Source organism: Eremothecium gossypii, chromosome V, assembly GCF_000091025.4.
Source record: "Eremothecium gossypii ATCC 10895 chromosome V, complete sequence".
Taxonomy (NCBI): domain Eukaryota; kingdom Fungi; phylum Ascomycota; class Saccharomycetes; order Saccharomycetales; family Saccharomycetaceae; genus Eremothecium; species Eremothecium gossypii.
In genome coordinates this window covers 773,800-794,330 of record NC_005786.2, presented here as the reverse complement: position 1 = coordinate 794,330, position 20,531 = coordinate 773,800, and the positions used below count along the sequence as shown (strand labels likewise).

Here is a 20,531-nt window from a genome sequence, read left to right as displayed (position 1 = left end):
TTTGATAAAAAATTATATAATACCTTTGTATATTACGCTAATTTGTATGCTCAAATGCTATCCGCGGGCCGTTCTACTTGTTTGACACCCAATTCAATTCGGTGCAAAGCCAAGTCTGAAAAGGCGTTCAGCCACGGTTTGTCTCGAAGCAGCTCCCCTCCAGAGAAATCCGTCAGTACCGTACATCCTGTAAAATATGACTTGACGGAGCCATAGTCAATGTCAGGTTCTCTATATACGGCTTTATTTCGCCGCTGCCGCCGAGACCTTTTAGGGACAAATGCGCTGAATCCGTCGGTAGATGCTGTTCCCACTTTACTGCCGCTATCAAGATAGCTGACCAACTTACTGATCAGCGGATACTTCTCAAACAGCTGCGCTTTCGTATAACGGTCTGTGTGTTGCACAAGCTGATTCGCAAGCCACAGTCTTGGTTGTTCGGCTTCGACCACGCTCTCCGTCAATGACAATGGTGCATGAGGCAGAAAGAAGAGCAGCTTGTCGCTAGACTCCGTACTCCATGGCGACTGCTCGTCAACGCTCCATCGTTCTCCCAGCTGCTCCACATAAGACAGCTCTTCCGCCGTAAAAGCGGGATCGTAGAGAGAGCACTGCACTTCATGGCCCAAGTAATCTACAAGCTCTAGTAACAGTGCCAGCTGCCACCTGGCAGGTGCCTCTTCGTGGAATTTCCCCAGTGCAAGGCATCGTATCCGCGTCAGACGTTCTTTATGTGGCTCCAGATGCGTTGTTAAGTCTGCAAACATCCTACTTTCTTGCACCTCTGTCCTACATCGCTGCAGTGCCTGCTTAAAGTCAAGCACACCGTTGCGCTGCCTCTCCCGCATTTGCCGCCCACTCATCGTCAGCACGCTAACCACCTGCCCGCTCTAACAAGATTTACATAGCTTCAGTAGCAAGATGCCTGGAGAACACTGGCATACACCCATACATCACTGTATATGCATTAGATTGTTCTAAACAATGTCAGGGATGTTACCCCGCCCCAGCCGGCAGGCTCGACGATCGTCGGGACGACCCGCTGTGCCCCCTCTGCAGCTGCTACGCAACGTTCGACATTAACTTCGAACCTGCACGACTCTGACACGGAAAATTTTTCCATGGATATCTCCATCTTATTGGCCCAATCGGTGAAGTTTTCCTTTTTTTGTATGGAATTTTATACAAGTTATATCAATAACCTGTAGCTCTTAAACATTAAAGGGCTATTTAAATGGGATTTCATTAAGTGTGGGTCGAATCAAGTTGAACTACACTTCGTCTGTTGGTTCCAAGGTCGTGGACGATTCCAAGCGAAACGACATGCGTAAGTGCAAGGTGTTCATGGGCACTTCTCACCCAGAACTTGGGAAGTTAGTGTGTGAGAAGCTGGGCATCGAGCCGGCGCCATGTACACTGAAGAAGTTTGCCAACGGCGAAACGTCTGTACAAATCGGGGTCTCTGTGCGTGATGAGGATGTATACGTGATCCAGTCGGGGTCGTCGACCATCAATGACCACATTATGGAGCTGCTCATTCTAGTCTCCGCGTGTAAGGGGGGCTCTGCACGGAAGGTGACGGCAGTGATTCCGCAGTTCCCATACTCCAAGCAATGCAAGATGAAGAAGCACAGAGGCGCAATCACAGCACGTATGCTTGCGAACTTGCTGATAATAGCCGGCGCGGACCATGTCGTGTCCATGGACCTGCACGCCTCGCAGATGCAGGGGTTCTTCACGAAGCCAGTGGACAACCTGTACGGTGGCCCCAGCCTGGCGAAATGGATCAGAGAGAATGTGGAGGACTATCAGCACGCTGTCGTAGTTTCAAAAAACCCTGGCGGTACGAAGCGTGTGACAGCGCTTGCTGATTCGCTGAAGATTAACTTCGCGATGATTCACACCGATCGTCGTCGGTCCAAAGACCTTTACTCCCAGACCAAGGATATGAAGCAGTTGCGGATGCGGAAGCAGTCCATGCTACGGAAAAACAGGCCGATTGTCAGGCCGGGTGCTGCTGAAGACGAGGAAGAGAATATCATATTGACCAACGGGATCCAGACTGCTCGGATTATTAATGGACATGTTATCGATGATGATGTGGATGATGCATACCATTCGGATGTCGTCGTTTCGGATCAGGAAGGATCTCTCGCAAGTGACTCGTATCCCATCGGTGGTAGTTACGAAGCCGCAGCCGACTCGGAAGATGAAGAGGCACCACAGGAAAAGCAGGAAAAGCTTATCACGTTAGTGGGTAACGTGAACGGGCGGTCTGCAATCATTCTGGATGACATGATTGACAGACCCGGTTCCTTCATCTCTGCTGCAGAGCATATGGTTAAGAATTGTGGTGCGAAACGTGTTTATGTTGTAGCCACACATGGCATCTTCACCGGCGACTGTTTAGAGCAGCTAGAACAGTCCGATGCCGTGTACCAAGTCATTGTTACCAACACGTATCCAATCAATAGAGATCGCATGAAGCGCTCCCAAAAGCTGGTTGTTATTGATACGTCGTCTATTTTTGCCGAATGTATCCGCCGCGATCACTATGGTGAATCTATATCTGTTCTGTTTGATTCACTAGCCTCGCTGTAGTTCCATCAGAGTAAACTACGCAGGTTTGGAAGGTTACCAGGTGGGTGTTTTATTTAAAGGTGGAGAAAACATAGCTCTCCATTATATTCATTATTAATTTGTTATATCATGTGAACAACGATTTTACAGTACGGTAATGGGATAGTCCATCTTGTTCTGCCTGCAGTATTCTGTCTGGCACCCAATGATGCAATCACACGGATTGCAGGACATGTCTCCCTCTAAGAGGCATTGTACTAACGGAGCATTGGAAGATAAATATGCATTGAGATTTGAGCAACATGTTGCCTACTCGCTAAATGGCTACCGTCAGGTAACCACTACCCATTTAGCACAATCTCTAGCATACAAACTACTATTTGGAGTAGGTAACTATCTTGTTCTTGACAGTATCACTACACACATCTTGATATATGTCCACCTTATTATGACTCAGTGGATGAGTCCTTCATAGCAGGTCTCTTATAGCTTAAGTCCGGCTGCGTAATATGCACAGGCGTAAATTTCTGTGGCATGTTAACCCTTGAAAACTTGTTCCGTAGCTTCTGGGAAACGTAATCCATGTCTAGATGCTTTGTCAGTGAGATTCGCGGGATACAGCTGATGTAATGCTTCTCATCCAGTTGAACATCCAGCGGATCCTGCGTGTGGCAACCTGGTGACATCTTTAACCTTATAGCATGGGACTTCTGGCCTCCGCTGTCTGCACTTTCGTACAATTCAAAGTTAATCTGGGACAGATAATCTAGTTCTGGTAAGGCATTTCTGGCGATACGCATCGGAAGACCCGCCTCGTATATGATGTTCAACAAAGTATAGATATGCGATTCCTTTGTAAAATAAGCGATACATGCCGGCGTATCCTTACTTTTCATATCATCAATATCATTGAGAATTTGCTTCGACAACGGTAAAGATGTTAAAAGGCCAATATCCAACTTCTCATTATCTTCAATACCATACTCTTGCGGGCAAATAAAATCAAAGAGAACCTTTGAGAGTCTATACAGTTCTCTTAGTTGCATATACCTTGGGTGATCAAATATCGAGTTAGGATTCGAGCAATGTGCCTTCATGCCGCTTTCTTTCTCTAGTACCCATCCTAAAGAACCCACACTGTTGCTGGTAGTCTTTCCAAGGGTGGTTTCTGGGATCTTAAAGTTATTCTTAGCCAAAATATTGATCGGGTAACGGTCAACAAGTGAATGTTGACAAGCAGCATCCTCATTCAATTCATCCGCCTCGTCGGGAGAAAATATACGCTCTAGGAAAGATCTGTTATGAAGAGCGTCGTACTTCATCGTATCGTACAGTTCGGATATTTTCGCCGGATCAACCTTATCCACGCTCACGAATTCCTTGAATAACTTATCCCATCTCTCCTTGAATAATGTAGGATCCTCACCGCAGCACCATCTTCTCTGCATTTCTTCTAGACTTTTATGAGAGAAATTGTGATCCATAATCTTCTTGTGGTAGTTCATCAATTCAACCACGCGCTTTATCACTAGGTAAGGTTGTGGCATTTTAAGTGGCCATGCAAATTGAGGTGGTGCTTCTTTGCCCTCTCTTAAAAGAGCCTTCAGTTGCTTTTTCACCTTATCCATCAAATCCTTGGCAGCGTTGGAGTCATCCAACAAATCTTTTCTTATACTGATTTCGTCACTTCCAAGCTCATCTGCACCGAATAACGCCATTGCCCATAACTGTGCAGAAGCCAGGACACGGCGCTCAGAAGAAGAAAAAATCTTGATATTCCTTAAGATATTCTTGTTTAACAGGTCAAAGTCTTGTCTCATTTGCTCGCCCAGTTCCTGCGCCTGATATCTAGCAGAGTGTGTGGGTTCTCCTCCCCATTTCAATATGAACTGGACTTTCTCCACCTCGTTATCATCGTTAAGAACAGGCTTCAATTGAATTTTTGTTCCTGGAAAGTTCAGTTTTTTCTCCAAGGCATTGGCCAAGACCTCCAGTTTGTTCGGATCCTCAACACCTTCCTCCATAGCTATACGGAGAGCCTGTAGAACAATTTGCAAATCGCTGACATTCCTAATAACAACTTCTTCTTTATGACCCTTCAAAAGTGAGATAAATATCTGGGACCTGAAGGAGTGTTTGAACTTCTGTTTCGGTGTCCGGTCCGCGTGACGAATTACCGTAACTAGTCCTTTAAAGAACCACTTTTGCCTCTTTTCTTCTTGGATAACTGGCAAGTTCCGCTTTTCTAGATCAATTTGCTTTTTAGCATTTACAAAGGTGTCCCGGAGAATCTTTGCACAGGAATCATAGTACATCGAATTATCTTTCACAAACGAAAAGCCATTGACATCTATAACAAAGCTCTTCCCGTTGACGCGAAGAAGGTCAAATCCACAAATCATTTGCGAAAACGTTTTGGAAACACGGGCGGCCATCTGTTTCTCCTCCTCCGTCAACTCCGTGACATATCGAATTTCCTTACCATGTGTGTTTCTCCGCACTATCCCATCTACAACCGGCGACTTTCTCGTTTCTGCATGACAAAAACTTTCCCCAACGGTATATGCCTTGACATCTTCAAAGTTATCAGTATCCATAAATTTCTCGTATATGTAAGATCCTTCGCTGCGTGGCGCCACAAGGGCAGGATCAAATTCGGACGACTTGTTGCCCACTTTCCTAAACAACCTGCGACCGCCACCGCCATTTTTTGAATGGTAGTAAATGTAGATGTTGTGGTCTTCGCCATCCACAGGTTTTTCCACAAATGGCTTGGTCATTATCTCGCCGTTGACCTCCAATGTGTCATTATCCAACATCCGCCAAATAGGCTCCCTAATTGGCTTGACATGGACGCCACGCTCCAAAAGCTTTGACCTTAACGCGTCATCCACCCTTGGCCCACCATCTCTAGTTATTTCTAACCTAGGTGGTGTTGGTACTTGTGCTGCTTCAAGGAGCCTTAGACACAGTCGGCGATCCCAGAGTACCTTCTGCATAATCAAATCATTGATCATAAACGGCTTACGGAGCATGACATAGTCGATTGCCTTGTTCAAAGGAAACCCAGACGAAAAGAATGATATTAGAAAGTCGCAGGTCGGCCAGTTCTCGATGTTCTCGTCAAGAATCACCTTATCCCCAAAGATAATGGTTTCGAATTCGCCATTTTCGATCAGCCGGTTAAGAATATGACGGCAGGGTTTCGACAGCACTTTGGCGTCCATGGCACAGACACCAATTTTCCCTACTCGGGGAAGTTGTGGCTTTGTGATGGAAGTTGAGGACTTTCGTGATGAACTGGAAGAGCTGGGAGCAGGCGTGGCAGAGTCAGAGTTAGCCCCCTCGTGCCCAGTTTGCTGTACGGGGGGATGCACCGAGTGTTGCCAGCCCTCGTTCTTCTCAGTAGCATCGTCTGCTGGCTTCCTGGGTGACTGGCCCTTGTAGGCTCCTGGCGAAACCGCCTGGCACGCATCCGTGCAGTTCCCTTCCTCGCACGCACACTCCTCTAAAGCTTGGCTAGACGTGATCTGCTCCAAACCGTGGGCTGCGCCATGCTTGGCAAATGTCTCCGCGTTCTCATCTGGTGCGGCCAGGCTATTGTACGTAACTGCACCCGTCCCTCCTACAGCCGATTGCTGCGACTGCACACTAACGGTCCGAGCCAGTGCGTTCGGATCCAGATTTTCATCCGCGTCTTCTTCCTCATCCGTCGTGAGACTCGCAGGTGGCAGTTTCAAAGATGTGTTCTCGCTCGACGATGTCTTCGGCGTGAAGCCCTCCAGGATGGGCGCTATTGATTCCATAGCCTTCTTGGTACTGCAACTAAGGAACAGAGGAGATAGTTGAGGCTGTAAGCAGTTGTCTTCGCTCATGGTAGTGGGGACGCGTATCTCCGGTATATCTGCGGAGAGTCGCTGCTCTTGTAGATCCTTTCGTCGCGTTCGTGTGCTCGCGGGCGCAGATGGATACGGGTTAGTCTGCGGAGAACAGGGATAAGAAATCGCTCTTTCTGTCGAAGCAACTGATACGCGTACCGCACGCACTAAAGCGACAGAGAGAGTAAACCCACACCAAATGCATTGGTCATTGCAAGACCCATAACATTTAGTATCTGCCTACCATTTGGCAAAAGGGCGCATCTACGGCCTCCGGGCTGAGAACTGGACAAGACACTTATACGTCCTCCAACATGGAGAAAAGTTGGTATCCTACACGTGAACTGGCCGCGGCTAGTCCCAATCACCAGCAGCAATGCTCCAAGAGCGTCGCTTACAGGCAGCGCAGCTGTGTGGTTAAAGCTGGCAGAGTAGTCGTTTCTTTTTGTTTGATGAAACTCGTCTTCCGTGATTTGAAAAATTTGTATGGGCATCGCGCTCGATGCACATCTTTAACTAATAGCCAAGCCTACAGTTCAAGACTCAGGTCAGCGAGGCCACTGTTAATCAATATGGCGGAATCGGACGTTGCTAAGAGGCAAAGGACCGGCAAGAATGTTAGCGGGCAGGCCGCGCATGCTTCGCGGATCTTCTCGCCATTCAGGGTGGTGGGTAATGTGACCAATGAGACACCCTTCGCGGTCGGGACGTTAGGCACGACGTTCTATATTGCCACGAGTGTTGGTAAGAGCTTCCAGATATACGATGCCAGCAACCTGCACTTGCTGTTTGTGTCTGCACAGCAGACGAGTTCTCCGATCACATGCCTGGCCACGCACCACCACTACCTGTACGCGGGCTTTGGGAAGCATGTGGGCATATACAAGAGGGGGCAGCTGGAGCGCCTGCTTACGCTGCCGGACTGTAACGCCACAGTGCGGCACATGTGCGTTTTTGGGGGGTATCTGTGCGTGTCTGCAGACGACAACAGCGTGTATGTGTTCAAGACAGAGGGCGGATCCAAGTATCCTACGGAGTTCTACACCAAGTTCAACATTGGATCGCTGCTAGGAGGGGAGATTTTGGAGCTCGTGCATTTGCCGACATACCTTAACAAACTAGTGGTAGTGACGCACTCGAACATTGTACTCTACAATATTCGGACGAGAAAGATGCTGTTCTCGAGCGACGAGTTTCCAGATCGGATCACGGCAGCCGAATGTGCGCCGGCTCTGGATGTGCTGGCGCTGGGTACCATAACAGGCGAGGTTGTCTTGTACAATATGAAGAAGGGTCGGAAAATTCGGTCGATCCAGACGACCAACCGGGTTTCGTCCCTTTCATTCAGGACCGACGGATCAGCACACATGGCCATCGCTTCTACTAACGGTGATCTTGTATTCTACGACCTGAACCGCAAGACACGTATTCATGTGTTAAAGGGTATTCATAGAGACACTTACGGAGGTATCTCTAAGGTGTCTTTCTTAAACGGCCAGTCAATCGTTGTAACAAGTGGAGGTGATAACCAGCTTAAAGAATTTGCTTTTGATCCATCGCTCTCCCAGAGTGAAAGTGAAACGGTCGTACAGCCTCCTCGCCTTTTGCGTTCTAGAGGAGGGCATTCTCAGCCACCATCCCGTATTTGCTTTGCAGACTCCCACTCCCATTTCCTAATGTCCGCCTCCAAAGACAGATCGCTGTGGGGGTTCTCTCTACGGAAAGATGCGCAATCCCAGGAGTTTTCGCAGAGACTGCATAAAAACAAGGATGGCTCCAGAATAGGTGGCAGTACAATGAAGGAGAAGTTCCCTGAAATCATTGCGTTAGCGATTGAAAACTTTAGAGAAGGTGATTGGGAAAACGTTGTCACTGCTCACAACGGGGAACGCGCTGCGAGAACTTGGAACACCAAGACGAAAAGAGTGGGAAGGTGGACACTTTCCACTAGTGACGATGGACTAGTAAAATCGGTGGCTATGACACAGTGTGGAAACTTTGCACTAATTGGCTCGTCCAATGGGGGTATTTCCGTGTATAATCTCCAGAGTGGGATTAAACGGAAGGTGTACAAAATGCACAAGGGTTCAGTTACCGGCCTGGCAGTCGACGGTATGAATCGGAAGATGGTTTCATGTGGGCTTGACGGCCTTGTGGGGTTTTACGACTTCACTACGAATTCTTTCTTGGGAAAGTTACAGCTAGGCGCTCCGATAACGCAATTAGTATACCACAGGGCATCCGAGCTGTTTGCCGTCGCTCTCGACGATTTCTCCATTCAGGTTATCGACTCGGTAACGCAGAGAGTTGTCCGTCAACTATGGGGACACTCAAACAGAATCACAGCGTTTGACTTCTCTCCAGATGGTAGATGGATAGTGTCTGCATCATTGGATTCTACGCTAAGGACCTGGGATCTTCCAACGGGCACATGTATCGATGGTGTGAGGCTAGAGAGCGTTGCAACAAACGTCCAATTCTCCGCGAACGGTGACATTCTTGCTACAACACATGTAGCAGGTAACGGCATAGCGATATGGAGTAATAGGTCTCAATTTAAAGCCATTTCAACCCGCCAAATAGACGAGGAAGCTTTTGCCCGCCTACTACTACCGAGTGCTTCGGAGGATGGCGGTGTATCCATGTTAGAAGGTGCATTCGATGCTGAAGATGAAGAGCAAAGTATGGGGACATACAAGTCACTTGAGCAAATAAATGAGAGTCTAATAACGCTTTCCCTAGGGCCACGCAACAAAATGAATACCCTCTTGAAGTTGGATGTTATTAGACAAAGATCCAAGCCCAAGGAAGCTCCAAAGAAGCCTGAAAAGGCACCCTTCTTCTTGCAGCTCACTGGAGAAAAGGTTGGAGATGATGCCTCTGGAAGAGAAGACGCACTTAACGCCAATGCCACAACCAGCTTAAAAGAACAGGAAGAAAAAGCTGCAAGCATGCAAGTTCAAGACCAACTAGCCAAGTTTAAACCCACTACAAAACTTGGCTTTGAGTCTGAATTTACTAAGCTACTGAGAACAAGTGCGGCTGAATCAGATTACAACAACTTTTTGGTACATTTAGTCAATATGTCTCCAGCTTCAATTGATTTGGAAATCAGATCTTTGAACGCATTTGAACCATTTGAAGAGATTGTTTGGTTTATTGAAGCTCTGGTCGAAGGTTTGAAGTCTGGCAAGAACTTCGACTTATATGAAGCATTTATGAGTCTCCTATTTAAGGCCCATGGCGATATTATTAACGCCAATAACAAGCACGAGGGTATAGCTCGATCTCTCCAGGAGTGGCGTGCTATTCATAATTCTAGAGAGCATTTAGATGATCTCGTCAAATTCTGCTCTAGCATTATCAACTTTGTGACCACAACTTAGAATTCCCCCATCATGCATTATGTTTATAGATGTACAGTTCTAAAAAATTCGGTAATATAATGAGACCTATCTCTTTTTCTCATCCTTATAGTCACCCAAAGTTTTAACATGTGACATGCTGCCAGATTTACAGTCATCTGCGGCTATGATTTCTTGCAGAGACCTGCCACAATTATAATGTGTTAATATATTGCTTCCTCTGAGGTTGAAGAGCGAGAAAAGTTCACTGCTCCCTAATGTTAAATTCTTCTGGCAAACGTAGCAGCGGTTATCTTCATCTACCACCAAAAATTCAGATATGATCTGGGATAAGCGATAGGTGCTTCCGATGAGGTTGACTTTCAAAAGATTGTTCTGTATACGCGATTGGTTTTTCTTCATGGACGCACTTTTAATCCTTCTACTTAGGAATTCGTTAAGCGTGTTTATCGGAATATTGGGCGGCAGTTTCTCAAACAATGTTATCGCATCTAGCTTCGAACCATTCTCTAGCAGAAACAGATGAACGTTTCTCCATCCGCTAAATTCTACCTTCGCAAGCAGCTTTTCAAACAAGTTCATGAGAGCTGCTGTGCCTGCATTTTTGTTTGTGGCATAGAGCTCATTACAATATAGAGAAGCTTGGTTATAATTCCCTAGATCATCAACTAGGATCCCTAACGCTGTTTCATGTTCACCCAGGCGCCCCAAAGGCCATGTCTTTAAAAGTTTTAGCCATTTTATATTTTCAGCAGTTAGAGTGTCATCCTCCAGCGCGGTCGATAGATACCTGAGTACTACCCTTGGTTCGTAGTATGCAGTTGTTTTCAAAATGGCTTTGAGTTTTTTAGCACACTTCTCATTGCTGATATCCTGTATGTACCTTAGAATGAGATAATTGAATATCTTAGAATCTGTGTGATGATAAATGTTGACGATGTATTCCAAATATGTGACAGATAGTTGTTTGTTGCATTTATCAATAAAGCTGTACACCTTCTCGTAATTAAATTTACCGCATGCAGGTGAATCATTCATAAATATGCTCGAAATAATAAAGTCTTTATCAGAATAGTTCTTCAATAACCAAGCAGTATATTCAAAGATTGTATCCAAGTACTCGGATGGGAGTTTACTCAAATAGTCAATCACTAGGTTTTTGACCTTTTCTTGCATTACGTTAGTGGCAAAACTTTTATCCACATAGTCCGATAAATGAATCAACAAATTCAAAGCTTTACCATGTTCGGATTTATTGTAATAGAAGTCTATCAACTCCTGGAACATTTTATTTTCCTTTAGTGCTGCTTCCACCTTCACTAAATCACAGTTGTTATCGACACGAATAAGAGGGCCAACCATGGGCTTGTTATAATGCATATAAAGTTGAAAAAGGGCTGTGTCTATGATTCTTAGAAGATTCAGTAAGCCGGAAGCTTTACTGTGGTCTAATTGAAAGAATTCAATCCCTACCTGGAGTTTGTACGCACCGAAAGCCCAAAGTACGGTTGCATTGGGACCCTGTCTTTGAAGATTGTGCAGATGCCGCCTAATATCGGTTAGATATGGAAGACACCAACGGTTAATGAGTTTGGGAGACAAATCAGTGCGTTTGACCTCAGACGCCAGGATAGGCGGAGTTAGCAAATCATCAATCTCAGCGGCCACATTATAAGGTAGACAGCGCCTGAGAACCAATTCCGGAGGGGCTAAAAAGGCAAGAAATAAATCAAATAATTGTTTGGCCAGTAACTCTTGTAATCTATTCACACGTTCATCAAGTTTCTTAGATAAAGTGAGAGTTTGCGAACCTGCAAACCTTTCAAAAGACTTTATCGCAAACAGGAGGCTCAAATCACGGAGTTTCAATGCATACAATTCGGCCTGATCACCATTATCAGATGACCCAGATATGCTAAACATGGTCAAACCCTTCTGTGTGTCTAACAGACTCTCGTAAAATATTATCCGCCTCTTAAGATTATCGAAGTGAGCTTCTTCTGCATTATTGGGTATCGATCTGCAGTCATGCACAGTTGTCTTCGATAGGTCATCCTCACAAGATATTTTAAAAAGTTGCAACTCGTCGTCTAAGGTTCTAATTAGTAGCGAAGATTCGGAAATTGGATAAACGCATTTGATGCCTTTGCTCACGTATATTTCCATAAAAATAAATCCACGATAGTAGTCCACAATTCTGACAAAATTGGAATTGCTTAGAAGGAGGTATCTAGACATGTAATATTGCACTGTCTCGAAGTCCCTGTTACGCTCATAAAAGTGCCGGCAATCATGGACGGTTATATAAAGCGACTCCTTGTCAGCCCGCTCAAGCTGCAGCATCATTTCAGTCTTTCCATCCATTATCACAGGATATACTGAGTCAGAGGGTAAGAACGCTAGTCTTACATCCTTGAAGGCTCGTCCCTGAGGTTTCTTGAACCAGAAATTGGATAGATTGGTTTTACGTGAAAGCTGAGACAAACTCTCCACAGATATCAACGAGCTCACATCATCCGCATATTCCTTTCCCTGCGTGCTGGCCTCGACTTGCGCTGTCTCGACCTCCTTCACGGTGTCATATAGTTCGCGAGGCCAGGTGGGCTTAATGACTCTATCAACACGCACTAACTCTGAGCTCATATACCTCCATTGGTATACAGTCGTCGAGGTAAGCACCACACAGCATGCGGGGCCGCCACTTACTGAGCTGATGACTTCCGATCGCGTGCCTAGTGCGACCTCATGCACCGCTTGGAACTGCCGCCCCACCCATGTCAGCATCTTTATCTTGCTCGACCCTGTGACCGAGTAAACAAGCACCGTCATCCACGTCTCAGCCTTCCCACATGGATGTTCAAACAGCCAGGCATGGTCAATGCCTCGTTTGTCAACTATCTTGTCGTAATGTTGTAAGTTGCTCGAATGAAGTAGCAGTAAGCACTTGGTCGTGCGGACGAATATTGTCCGCAGCCGTTCGGAGTACAGCAGCTCTTCTACACCATAATTCGGGCCAAGCAATTCTGTATATGTCTGAACTAGACGCAGGCCTCTCTCGTCCATACTGGAGTACACCAAGAAGTCCCTATTATTTCGCACCACCACAAGTTGTCGAACGCCATCAACCACAGCGACACACTGAGCACCTTGGCACGGAATGGCATTTACTAGCTCAGCCCTAAGCATCTTATGATGAGGCCTGCCCTTAGTCTGCTGAGTGCTTCGTGCTGCCTGCTTGTAGTTTGCTGTGTCCCTTTTTAAGCACCGAATGTTTCAAAACCATGATGATTGGTGATATAGATCGGCCTTGATGAATAGCAAGACTAAAACCGGCTGCCAAAGCAACTGCACCGATGGAGTTGGATCAGGACGTCAACAGAATCATCAAGTCTAAGACTGCCACTAAGGTTTCTGCCATGCAGGCCGAGATAGAAGCTAACCATGCCTATATATATGATGTGCAGCTAAAGAAGCTATTACGGTTGCACGACGAAGAGCTGCAGGAACGTTGCCATACGCCGTTACGAAAGCTTTACGCCAAGTACAGTAGCCGAGCGGAGGGCAACCGGGACCTCCAGACCTGGGCAGAACACGTTGAGAGGGACCTGCGCCTGCTGGAAACCACGCTGAGGCTGGTTCGCGAGGGGAAAGCACAGGACACAGAACAAGCTCCGGGCAAAGGGGACAGAATTTTTCGTTCCGATTAATATTACGCTATATACTAGGTGCTTCCTAATATTGAATAGATTTGGTGCCGAGCGTAGCATTTAAGCGAGTCCCCTTGATGCACGCTCCCATTTGTTTGTCTCGAGCCAGCCGGCGTCCATGATCTTCATAACGTCTTCCAGGTTTATGGGTTGGGACAGGGGCCGGTCGTCCAGGACAAGCTTCCTATATATCCGCGGGTAGTAGTGCGGTTTGATCTTCCGGAAGCTGGCGCGATGCTCCGCGGCCTCCTGGACCGAGTTGTTAGCGGTCGGCGCCGTCCAGAGCTCACGCCGGATGTGCCACAGTTTCGGACCATCCACAAACGGCACGGATGAGTCACCATGCAACACTTGGCGCTGCTCATGCGGGTCAAACGTCTCAAACGTCCAGCTTTGTGAGTGTTTGCCGAGCGCGGCCTCCTCCTCCGACTTCGCGACCAGTGTCTGGGACGTGCTGCTGCGGGCCTCCGTGTCGCCCTCGAGCTCGCGCCCATCCGCTGTCTCGGTGGCGCCGTCGAACAGTGCGTCCACAGTACTCCGGCCACTGTCGCTGCCGCTGGTCTCAGCCAGTGCCTCGGAGGTCACCTTGCACAGGTTGGCCCGGAACTTGTGCATCCACGATGATACCGACGAGCGCAGTCCCGGCCGTGCGCGGCTCTTCCGTCGCGAGTCCGCTACGCTATATGGTGCATCGGCGCCTCTATCGCCAGACATATCCCGGTGAGTAACTCGATGTGTGATGTCCAGACGGAACACCTGCAAAAGTGAATTGTCTAGTGTTTTGGCTCTAAAATATTCCTGAGATACCTGCCACCAAACATGTATCCATGCACATGCAAACAGGAACGACGAATAGCAGCTCTCCGGTGCCACTCTCCTACTGAAAGGGAGCAGTGGGCATAATGCCCACTGCAGGGCTACCACGCAGCGTTCGAAAAAACAGGCTCGGAACGGCCCGGGTAACACATTGTTCGCGGCATCGGACACAAGAATGTCCTACCAGTCCACCTTAGTAATCTGGTCCGCACCGCCCACATCCCTGAGGGTCGGGTCCCGTAGCAATATCGTCACCTCGTATAGTCCGTAACTTAGCCCGTCGTGCAGGGTATTCCATTCACGTGACTGCAGGCCGAACCGCTCGGCGCTTGCGTAGCGCTGCAAAGGGGGGAGCATGAGCAGCTGCGCGCGCACGTCAAAGTGGTACGCGCCGCGCCGCACGCTCGGCGCGGCACTGACACCGCGCGTCACGCAGTCGGGGTTCGCCCGGTTGGCGGGCGTGCGGCGGCGCGGCCCGCTGCCCGCGCCCTGTCCGCTCAGCTCCGCGTCCAGCACCCCGCAGTGCACCAGCACCAGCAGCGGGTCCGAGTCGCAGGTGTACACGTCTACCCCCCATAGCTCCCGGTTGCGCACGCGTGCGTTCTCGCCCGTCGCGAGCGCGCTCTCAAGGTCCTCCGCGCTCAGCTCCACCGTCACGAGCCTGTTGATCGCTGCCGTGCCCATGCGCGGCAGCAGCGGCACCGGCACGGTCTGCTGCCCCACCTCGTACGGAAACGGCAGGGCCGCGCCCGCGCCGCCCGTCAGCCGGCCCGCGCGCGCGGCCTCGTACCGTATCGTCCCCAGCGCGCACCGCCGCGCCCCGTAGTGGCGCTCCACAACCTCCAGCAGCTCGCCCGAGTCGACGCCCGCCCCCTGTCCGTCCGGGTCCGCCTCCTGCACGCGCTCGGCCGCGCCTGCCGTCTCAGCCGTTTGTGTTGTGTCAAGCAGCGTCTCCTGCATTCTGTAGATCTCCGACTGCCGCCGTCTGTACCCGTCATCGCCCTCTGTAGTCGCCGTCATGCTCATCCTACCCAGCCGCACCAACCAATGCTCGATGCAAGCTCAATGCTCGCAGCCGGCGACTGCTGTATACGTGCTGGCTTAGGGTGGGGACGTCCCTTCACGGCCCGGCCGCCATTGGAGTCCAGCAAGCGGGGAATGCTGTTGTGACTGTAACACCCATACATTGCAGCCCGTACATTTCAACGATGGGACGCGAGTGCGTGGGGAGCTGGACGGAGACCGAACGGGGGGAGCCAGGCGGGCGGGCGGCAATCCGCAGCCCGACCCAGCGGCCGACCACGCGGGCGCTAGGCCGAGGGCAGCAGGCCAGAGCCGCGGGCGCGGTTTTTCATGAAAAATATAGTGGCTACAAGAGGGATAGGTTGGATATACCAGAACTCACTCGTAAGAGATAATTAAGCAGACGAAATGGCTGGTTTGAAGGACGTTGTTACTCGCGAGTACACCATTAACTTGCACAAGAGGGTATGTTGAGTGCGGAGCAGGGCTCGCTGCTGCGTGGAGCGGAGCCGCAGACCGGACCGATACTAACAGTAGCAGTTGCACGGTGTCACCTTCAAGAAGAGAGCGCCACGCGCGGTCAAGGAGATCAAGAAGTTCGCCAAGTTGCACATGGGCACCGAGGATGTCAGATTGGACCCAAGATTGAACACCGAGATCTGGAAGAGAGGCGTCAAGGGCGTTCCATTCAGAATGAGATTGAGAATCTCCAGAAGAAGAAACGAGGAGGACAACGCCAAGAACCCACTATTCTCGTACGTCGAGCCAGTTGTGGTGGCCTCTGCCAAGGGCTTGCACACTGTTGTGGTCGAGGAGGAGGAGGCCTGAACTACCGGCCCCCCAGAGAGCCCTGCGTTAGTACAGTCATTGTAGTTTAGGTTTGTGTAGACTCGGTAATAAACCACTTTAGAAAGACCTTTAAAGCGGCGCCCTACGCGGGCACAGCACATGCTCAGTGTAACTATGACAAAAGAATCCAGCCACTCATAACACAAAAAGACGCCCAGCTCCGGCGCGCGGTGGCCGCAGCGGCCCCAGAACGGGGCCAGCTGCAGAACCGCGCGCCAGACGCACAACGCGGGATGGTCTTACGGCGCGGACAGCGAGTCCACGCCCTGTTCTCAACAGACTGGCGAAAATGGGGTTATCATCATGCATGTTGCTGCGCGCCTAGCGCCAACTTGTTTAGCAAGAAATGTGCACGCGCAGCAATTCTACTGAACTGCATCACGCTGCAAGACGCCGGAGGCGGTTTGACATCGTCTGCGGAGTGGCAGGAAGGGAGAAGGTGGCCATGGGCATGCGATATTTATGCGGCGGAGGAACTGGATTACCCGGATATGCGTCCGGTCCGACAAGAGGGCTTGGAATTTACACTAGCTAGTACGTCGGCGGGCTCACGGCCGGGGAGCCCGATGTCTATATGGGATGTCGGGGATGTCTGAGAGTTCTTCTTGGGACTTGCGCCTGAGAACAAAGTGCTCGTCGAACCAATCTATCAGTTCACAGAAGTTCTTGATGTCCATCATCTGTTTCAACAGCGTCTTATCGGCGCCCATGTTCTCGAGCATGCAATGCAGGTGGTGCTGAAGTAGCTGGTATGGCAAGGTCCCGAACTCCATGGCGTAGTGCCACAGGAGCTCAACCGCGTGCCACGGACAGGTCTTGTAGCCGCTGAAGAGCGCCGGGTTTGCCAGTAGGCCCCGCACGGCCATAATGCCGTCAGCGCCTGTCTCTGCCGCAATCCGGTGGCAGTCGTCCAACGTGAAGCAATCGCCATTAGCCACAATGGGCAGCTCCTTGTCGGTAATATGCTCCTTTATGTAGCGGATTGCCGCAATGTTGGCAGGCACTGAAGACCGCGTGGTGCGCGTGCGGCCATGGATGGTAATCCAGTCGACACCGGCGGAGGCCAGTGCGTTGCACAATGTTACAGTCTGGGCCAGATCGTCGTGGATACGTATTTTGGTCTCTAGACGCACCGTGTCTTTATACTTCTCCTTGACTGCTCTAACCATCTCGCAAAGTAGCGGCTGATTGTAGATGAGCGCGGAACCAATGCCCTCACGGACCTGCTCGCGAATGGGACAGCCGCAGTTTATCCCGATGCCATCGCAGTACGGGCTGACCATCTCAACAAAACGGAGGAGGTCAACGACGTTGTTCACCCCGACCTGCACAATAAGCGGTGTATCACGGCTGTTCGTAGTGAAGTCCGCCATGCGAGCGTGCTCATTACGCACAAACTCCCGCGCAAGTATCATTGGCGAGTAAACTATATCTACGTTGAAATGGCGGCAAAGTTGGCGAAATGGCAGCTTGGAGTACCGCACCATAGGCCCAGCGATAGTGGCAGGCCTATTATGCGTTATCCTTCTTGTCTTGATGATGTGAAGAGGGTCATTCTCGGGGGTAAGCTTCTTGGGCTTTGGAATAAAGCTCGGAACTGTTGGCATTGCTGTCCGACTGGCTGGCCTCCAACTTATTCCGTTCGTGGTAATGGTTACTGTTCTCTGTCCATTCCCAGAGATGAGCAGCTTTTACGTTCGCTTTCGACAATCTTGAAAATGCAATCTGGAAGCTTTTATCAACTCCCCAGAGAGAAATTGCAGACACCCAAAGTCAGATGACTCGCACAAAGCAGCACAGCAACTGACACTGGAAGACAATCCACAGCCGTCGAAAACGGAAAATGCCAGGACTATATACATATGAGTTTCATGGTACGTGATATGTATATGTATTATTACAGTAAACGAGAAACATATGGACTGTTTGACGCTTAAAATGCTTGAGCAACCAAATGCAATAAGAGGTGGGTATATTTACAAATGGACAACGAGGAGATCATTGGAAGAAAACCCCTTGTTGCAAGTCGGACATTTCCTCATTCTGGCTGCTAACCTTTCCTTGCAACAATCTGCACAGAAAACATGACCACATGTTTTAATGACAGTGTCCTTCCAATTTTTGGAGCACAGTGAGCAGTAGACGACGGTGCGGAAGTTTTCCAGTTCTTCGGCTAGAGCACCATTATCACCGCCGTTCGACACCAACGTCTTGTGCAGTTTCTTGGACTTGTTTTCCTGGTATGTGAGCTTGGTTGCTAGGTTTTTGGTTTCAATCTCAAGATCATTCAGCTTTGACTCCATCTTGGCCTTCTCCTCTATTAATTTGTTACATTCTTGTTGAACGAGGGTGGACGATTTGTTGGCCTTCGACAGCTGGGAAGTCAGATCCATTATCTTCAGTGAAGTTGTCTTATTGGAATCTAATAGTCTCTTTTCATTGATCCGCGATATATGCAGTTGTTTGTTTAGGTTTTCAATCTTCGCCTGTAAGGACTTTTCGATATCCTTTAACTGCTGGATCAATTCGTTTGATTTGCTGAGGTTTTTTGAAAGGTTTTTATTTTCAATTAAAATCGAATCCTTGGAGCGCATGGCCGCGAAGTATTTCTGATCAGCTTTGGTTTTCTCCACAGTCAACTTGGACATTAACGACTCCTGGTTAACATATTCGGAATACTTCTTGTTGGAATACTGGGATAGCTCCTTGAATGCCTTTTCCAGATCCTGCAACTCCTTCATAACGGCGTCCCGTGCAGGCTCAGGCTTGTGCTCGCTCAAAGCTTTCAGCTGTTCCTGCTGAAGTGCAAGCATTTTCTCCAGGTCCTCGAGCATGTCGGACTTGGATTTCTGCGCCTCGAGTACTGCCACTTTGCTCAGCAGCTCATCGCGCGCTGTCCGTATGCGGACGAGATCCTTCTCTAGGTTCGAATTGTGTTTCTTGAGTGTCTCCTGTGCTGTCTGGAACTCTGCTGATAGACGATTATTGAATATTTCCCGGTCCGCGGACAGCTGCTGGAACTTCCCCAGGTACGCTTCGTTAAGTTGCGCCAGCTCTTTGTTTTCGTGGCTGAGCTTCTCTACCTTGCTGCGGAGCACCTGAAGATCCGCCGACAAGTTGCTCGAGCTCGGTGGGGTCGGGTGCCGCTGCGAAAGCTCTGCAGAGCTCGCCATCTGCCGCAGCTTCGTGAGCTCCTGCTCGTTGAGCCGTTTCCAGTCCGTCAGCTGCGCGACCGTGTCCTCCAGGACCCTGATCTCCGTCTGCAGCTCCTCGATCTGCATCTCGCGCTCCACAACTGCGGTTGCAGCCTCCCCGTCGGACGCAGCACCCTTTGCAGAGCTCTCCTCCACCGGCGTCGCGGCGCGCGGCGGCTCGCTCTCCTCCACCTTGAACACGCGCCGCACGGTCTCGCTTTCGTCGCGATCGTAGCGACGCAGCAGCTCCGCGTAGAAGCCGCGCACGGCCCCCAGCTCCGCCGCCAGCTGCGCGTTCTCCGCCGCCAGTCGGCTGTTCACGGCCTCCAGCCGGTGCCAACCCTCCCCCGCCGCCGCGCCGCGCCCCAGCCCGCCCGCTACCACCGCCGCAAACTCCGCTGCGCGCGCCACAACCTCGTCATCGTCGCCTCCGGCCACGCGTTCGCACAGCGCGCGCGCGTCCCCATCGCCGCGCGCGTCCGCCACCGCCCGTGCGACGCTCCTCACCACCCCGCACACAGCCGCCAGCCGCTCCCCCACCTGCCCGTGCGCCCGCCGCAGCTCCTCCACCTGCACCTGCCCGGCGCGCGCCTCCGCACGGTACCGGTTCAGCTGCCGGAAGAGCGCCTCCTTCTGGAACAGCACCACGTCTCGCTGTGTCAACGGCTCTGACCGATCCGACAGCTTCGGTCTCTTCGCCGCCGGTTCCTCCATCTTAGTCGCTCGCTATTATCCTTCTGTCTGCGCGTCTCGTGGCTCGCTGCTTGTATATGTTGTGAGCGCAGTGCAGCGTTCTCACCGACAAGCAAATCCTCACCAGCCGATCACGTGCCGCATGTCACGTGTATCGCACGTGCCTGACCGTCGAACACGATCCCACGTCCCGCATCGCAATCCAACGACAGCATGGATGAAGTAAGAAGCGGTGTGGCCGCAATGGCACCCGTCCTCGGAGTGCTCCAGGCCCGGGAGGGCGGCCCTTCCCAGCGGCGGGAGGCGGCTGCCAGCACCCCAGGAGATGGCGCGCGAAGCGGCTGCTCTAGTGGCACAGGCGGCATGTAGAGAGCGGCTGGCGGCACGCTGTTCGCCGCAGCGGCGTCGCCGGCAAGGGCGGCGCTT

At 50.3% G+C, this 20,531-nt stretch overlaps 11 protein-coding genes and 1 non-coding gene across 12 annotated transcripts; 4 read left to right on the top strand and 8 right to left on the bottom strand.

Annotated features, from left to right (window-relative positions):
• Window positions 1-50: 50 nt before the first annotated feature.
• On the bottom strand, window positions 51-863 carry BER1 (Ber1p; the record flags this gene model as incomplete). Its single annotated transcript, NM_210298.1, has 1 exon — window positions 51-863. One exon carries the CDS (start codon window positions 861-863, stop codon window positions 51-53), a length of 813 nt encoding a protein of 270 aa, NP_984944.1.
• Window positions 864-1,323: 460 nt separating this feature from the next.
• PRS1 (ribose phosphate diphosphokinase subunit PRS1) lies at window positions 1,324-2,601 on the top strand (the record flags this gene model as incomplete). Its single annotated transcript, NM_210297.1, has 1 exon — window positions 1,324-2,601. One exon carries the CDS (start codon window positions 1,324-1,326, stop codon window positions 2,599-2,601), a length of 1,278 nt encoding a protein of 425 aa, NP_984943.1.
• A 425-nt stretch (window positions 2,602-3,026) lies between these two features.
• On the bottom strand, window positions 3,027-6,455 carry VIP1 (inositol polyphosphate kinase VIP1; the record flags this gene model as incomplete). Its single annotated transcript, NM_210296.1, has 1 exon — window positions 3,027-6,455. The coding sequence occupies one exon, from the start codon at window positions 6,453-6,455 to the stop codon at window positions 3,027-3,029; it is 3,429 nt and encodes a 1,142-aa protein (NP_984942.1).
• A 317-nt stretch (window positions 6,456-6,772) lies between these two features.
• On the top strand, window positions 6,773-9,844 carry UTP21 (rRNA-processing protein UTP21; the record flags this gene model as incomplete). The annotated part of the gene is made up of 1 exon (NM_210295.2): window positions 6,773-9,844. The coding sequence occupies one exon, from the start codon at window positions 6,773-6,775 to the stop codon at window positions 9,842-9,844; it is 3,072 nt and encodes a 1,023-aa protein (NP_984941.2).
• Window positions 9,845-9,910: 66 nt separating this feature from the next.
• On the bottom strand, window positions 9,911-13,009 carry VAM6 (Vam6p; the record flags this gene model as incomplete). The annotated part of the gene is made up of 1 exon (NM_210294.1): window positions 9,911-13,009. The coding sequence occupies one exon, from the start codon at window positions 13,007-13,009 to the stop codon at window positions 9,911-9,913; it is 3,099 nt and encodes a 1,032-aa protein (NP_984940.1).
• Window positions 13,010-13,176: 167 nt separating this feature from the next.
• Window positions 13,177-13,530, top strand: BLS1 (Bls1p; the record flags this gene model as incomplete). Its single annotated transcript, NM_210293.1, has 1 exon — window positions 13,177-13,530. The coding sequence occupies one exon, from the start codon at window positions 13,177-13,179 to the stop codon at window positions 13,528-13,530; it is 354 nt and encodes a 117-aa protein (NP_984939.1).
• A 60-nt stretch (window positions 13,531-13,590) lies between these two features.
• GAG1 (Gag1p) lies at window positions 13,591-14,244 on the bottom strand (the record flags this gene model as incomplete). Its single annotated transcript, NM_210292.1, has 1 exon — window positions 13,591-14,244. One exon carries the CDS (start codon window positions 14,242-14,244, stop codon window positions 13,591-13,593), a length of 654 nt encoding a protein of 217 aa, NP_984938.1.
• Window positions 14,245-14,526: 282 nt separating this feature from the next.
• On the bottom strand, window positions 14,527-15,372 carry RXT3 (Rxt3p; the record flags this gene model as incomplete). Its single annotated transcript, NM_210291.1, has 1 exon — window positions 14,527-15,372. The coding sequence occupies one exon, from the start codon at window positions 15,370-15,372 to the stop codon at window positions 14,527-14,529; it is 846 nt and encodes a 281-aa protein (NP_984937.1).
• Window positions 15,373-15,777: 405 nt separating this feature from the next.
• On the top strand, window positions 15,778-16,197 carry AGOS_AER076C (60S ribosomal protein eL31; the record flags this gene model as incomplete). The annotated part of the gene is made up of 2 exons (NM_210290.2): window positions 15,778-15,834; window positions 15,910-16,197. The coding sequence occupies 2 exons, from the start codon at window positions 15,778-15,780 to the stop codon at window positions 16,195-16,197; spliced, it is 345 nt and encodes a 114-aa protein (NP_984936.2).
• A 123-nt stretch (window positions 16,198-16,320) lies between these two features.
• Window positions 16,321-16,375, bottom strand: AGOS_AgSNR63. The gene has a single exon (NR_149408.1). It is a non-coding gene; the product is annotated as an AgSNR63 (small nuclear RNA).
• Window positions 16,376-16,766: 391 nt separating this feature from the next.
• On the bottom strand, window positions 16,767-17,825 carry DUS4 (tRNA dihydrouridine synthase; the record flags this gene model as incomplete). Its single annotated transcript, NM_210289.1, has 1 exon — window positions 16,767-17,825. One exon carries the CDS (start codon window positions 17,823-17,825, stop codon window positions 16,767-16,769), a length of 1,059 nt encoding a protein of 352 aa, NP_984935.1.
• A 369-nt stretch (window positions 17,826-18,194) lies between these two features.
• BRE1 (E3 ubiquitin-protein ligase BRE1) lies at window positions 18,195-20,126 on the bottom strand (the record flags this gene model as incomplete). The annotated part of the gene is made up of 1 exon (NM_210288.1): window positions 18,195-20,126. The coding sequence occupies one exon, from the start codon at window positions 20,124-20,126 to the stop codon at window positions 18,195-18,197; it is 1,932 nt and encodes a 643-aa protein (NP_984934.1).
• Window positions 20,127-20,531: the final 405 nt, after the last annotated feature.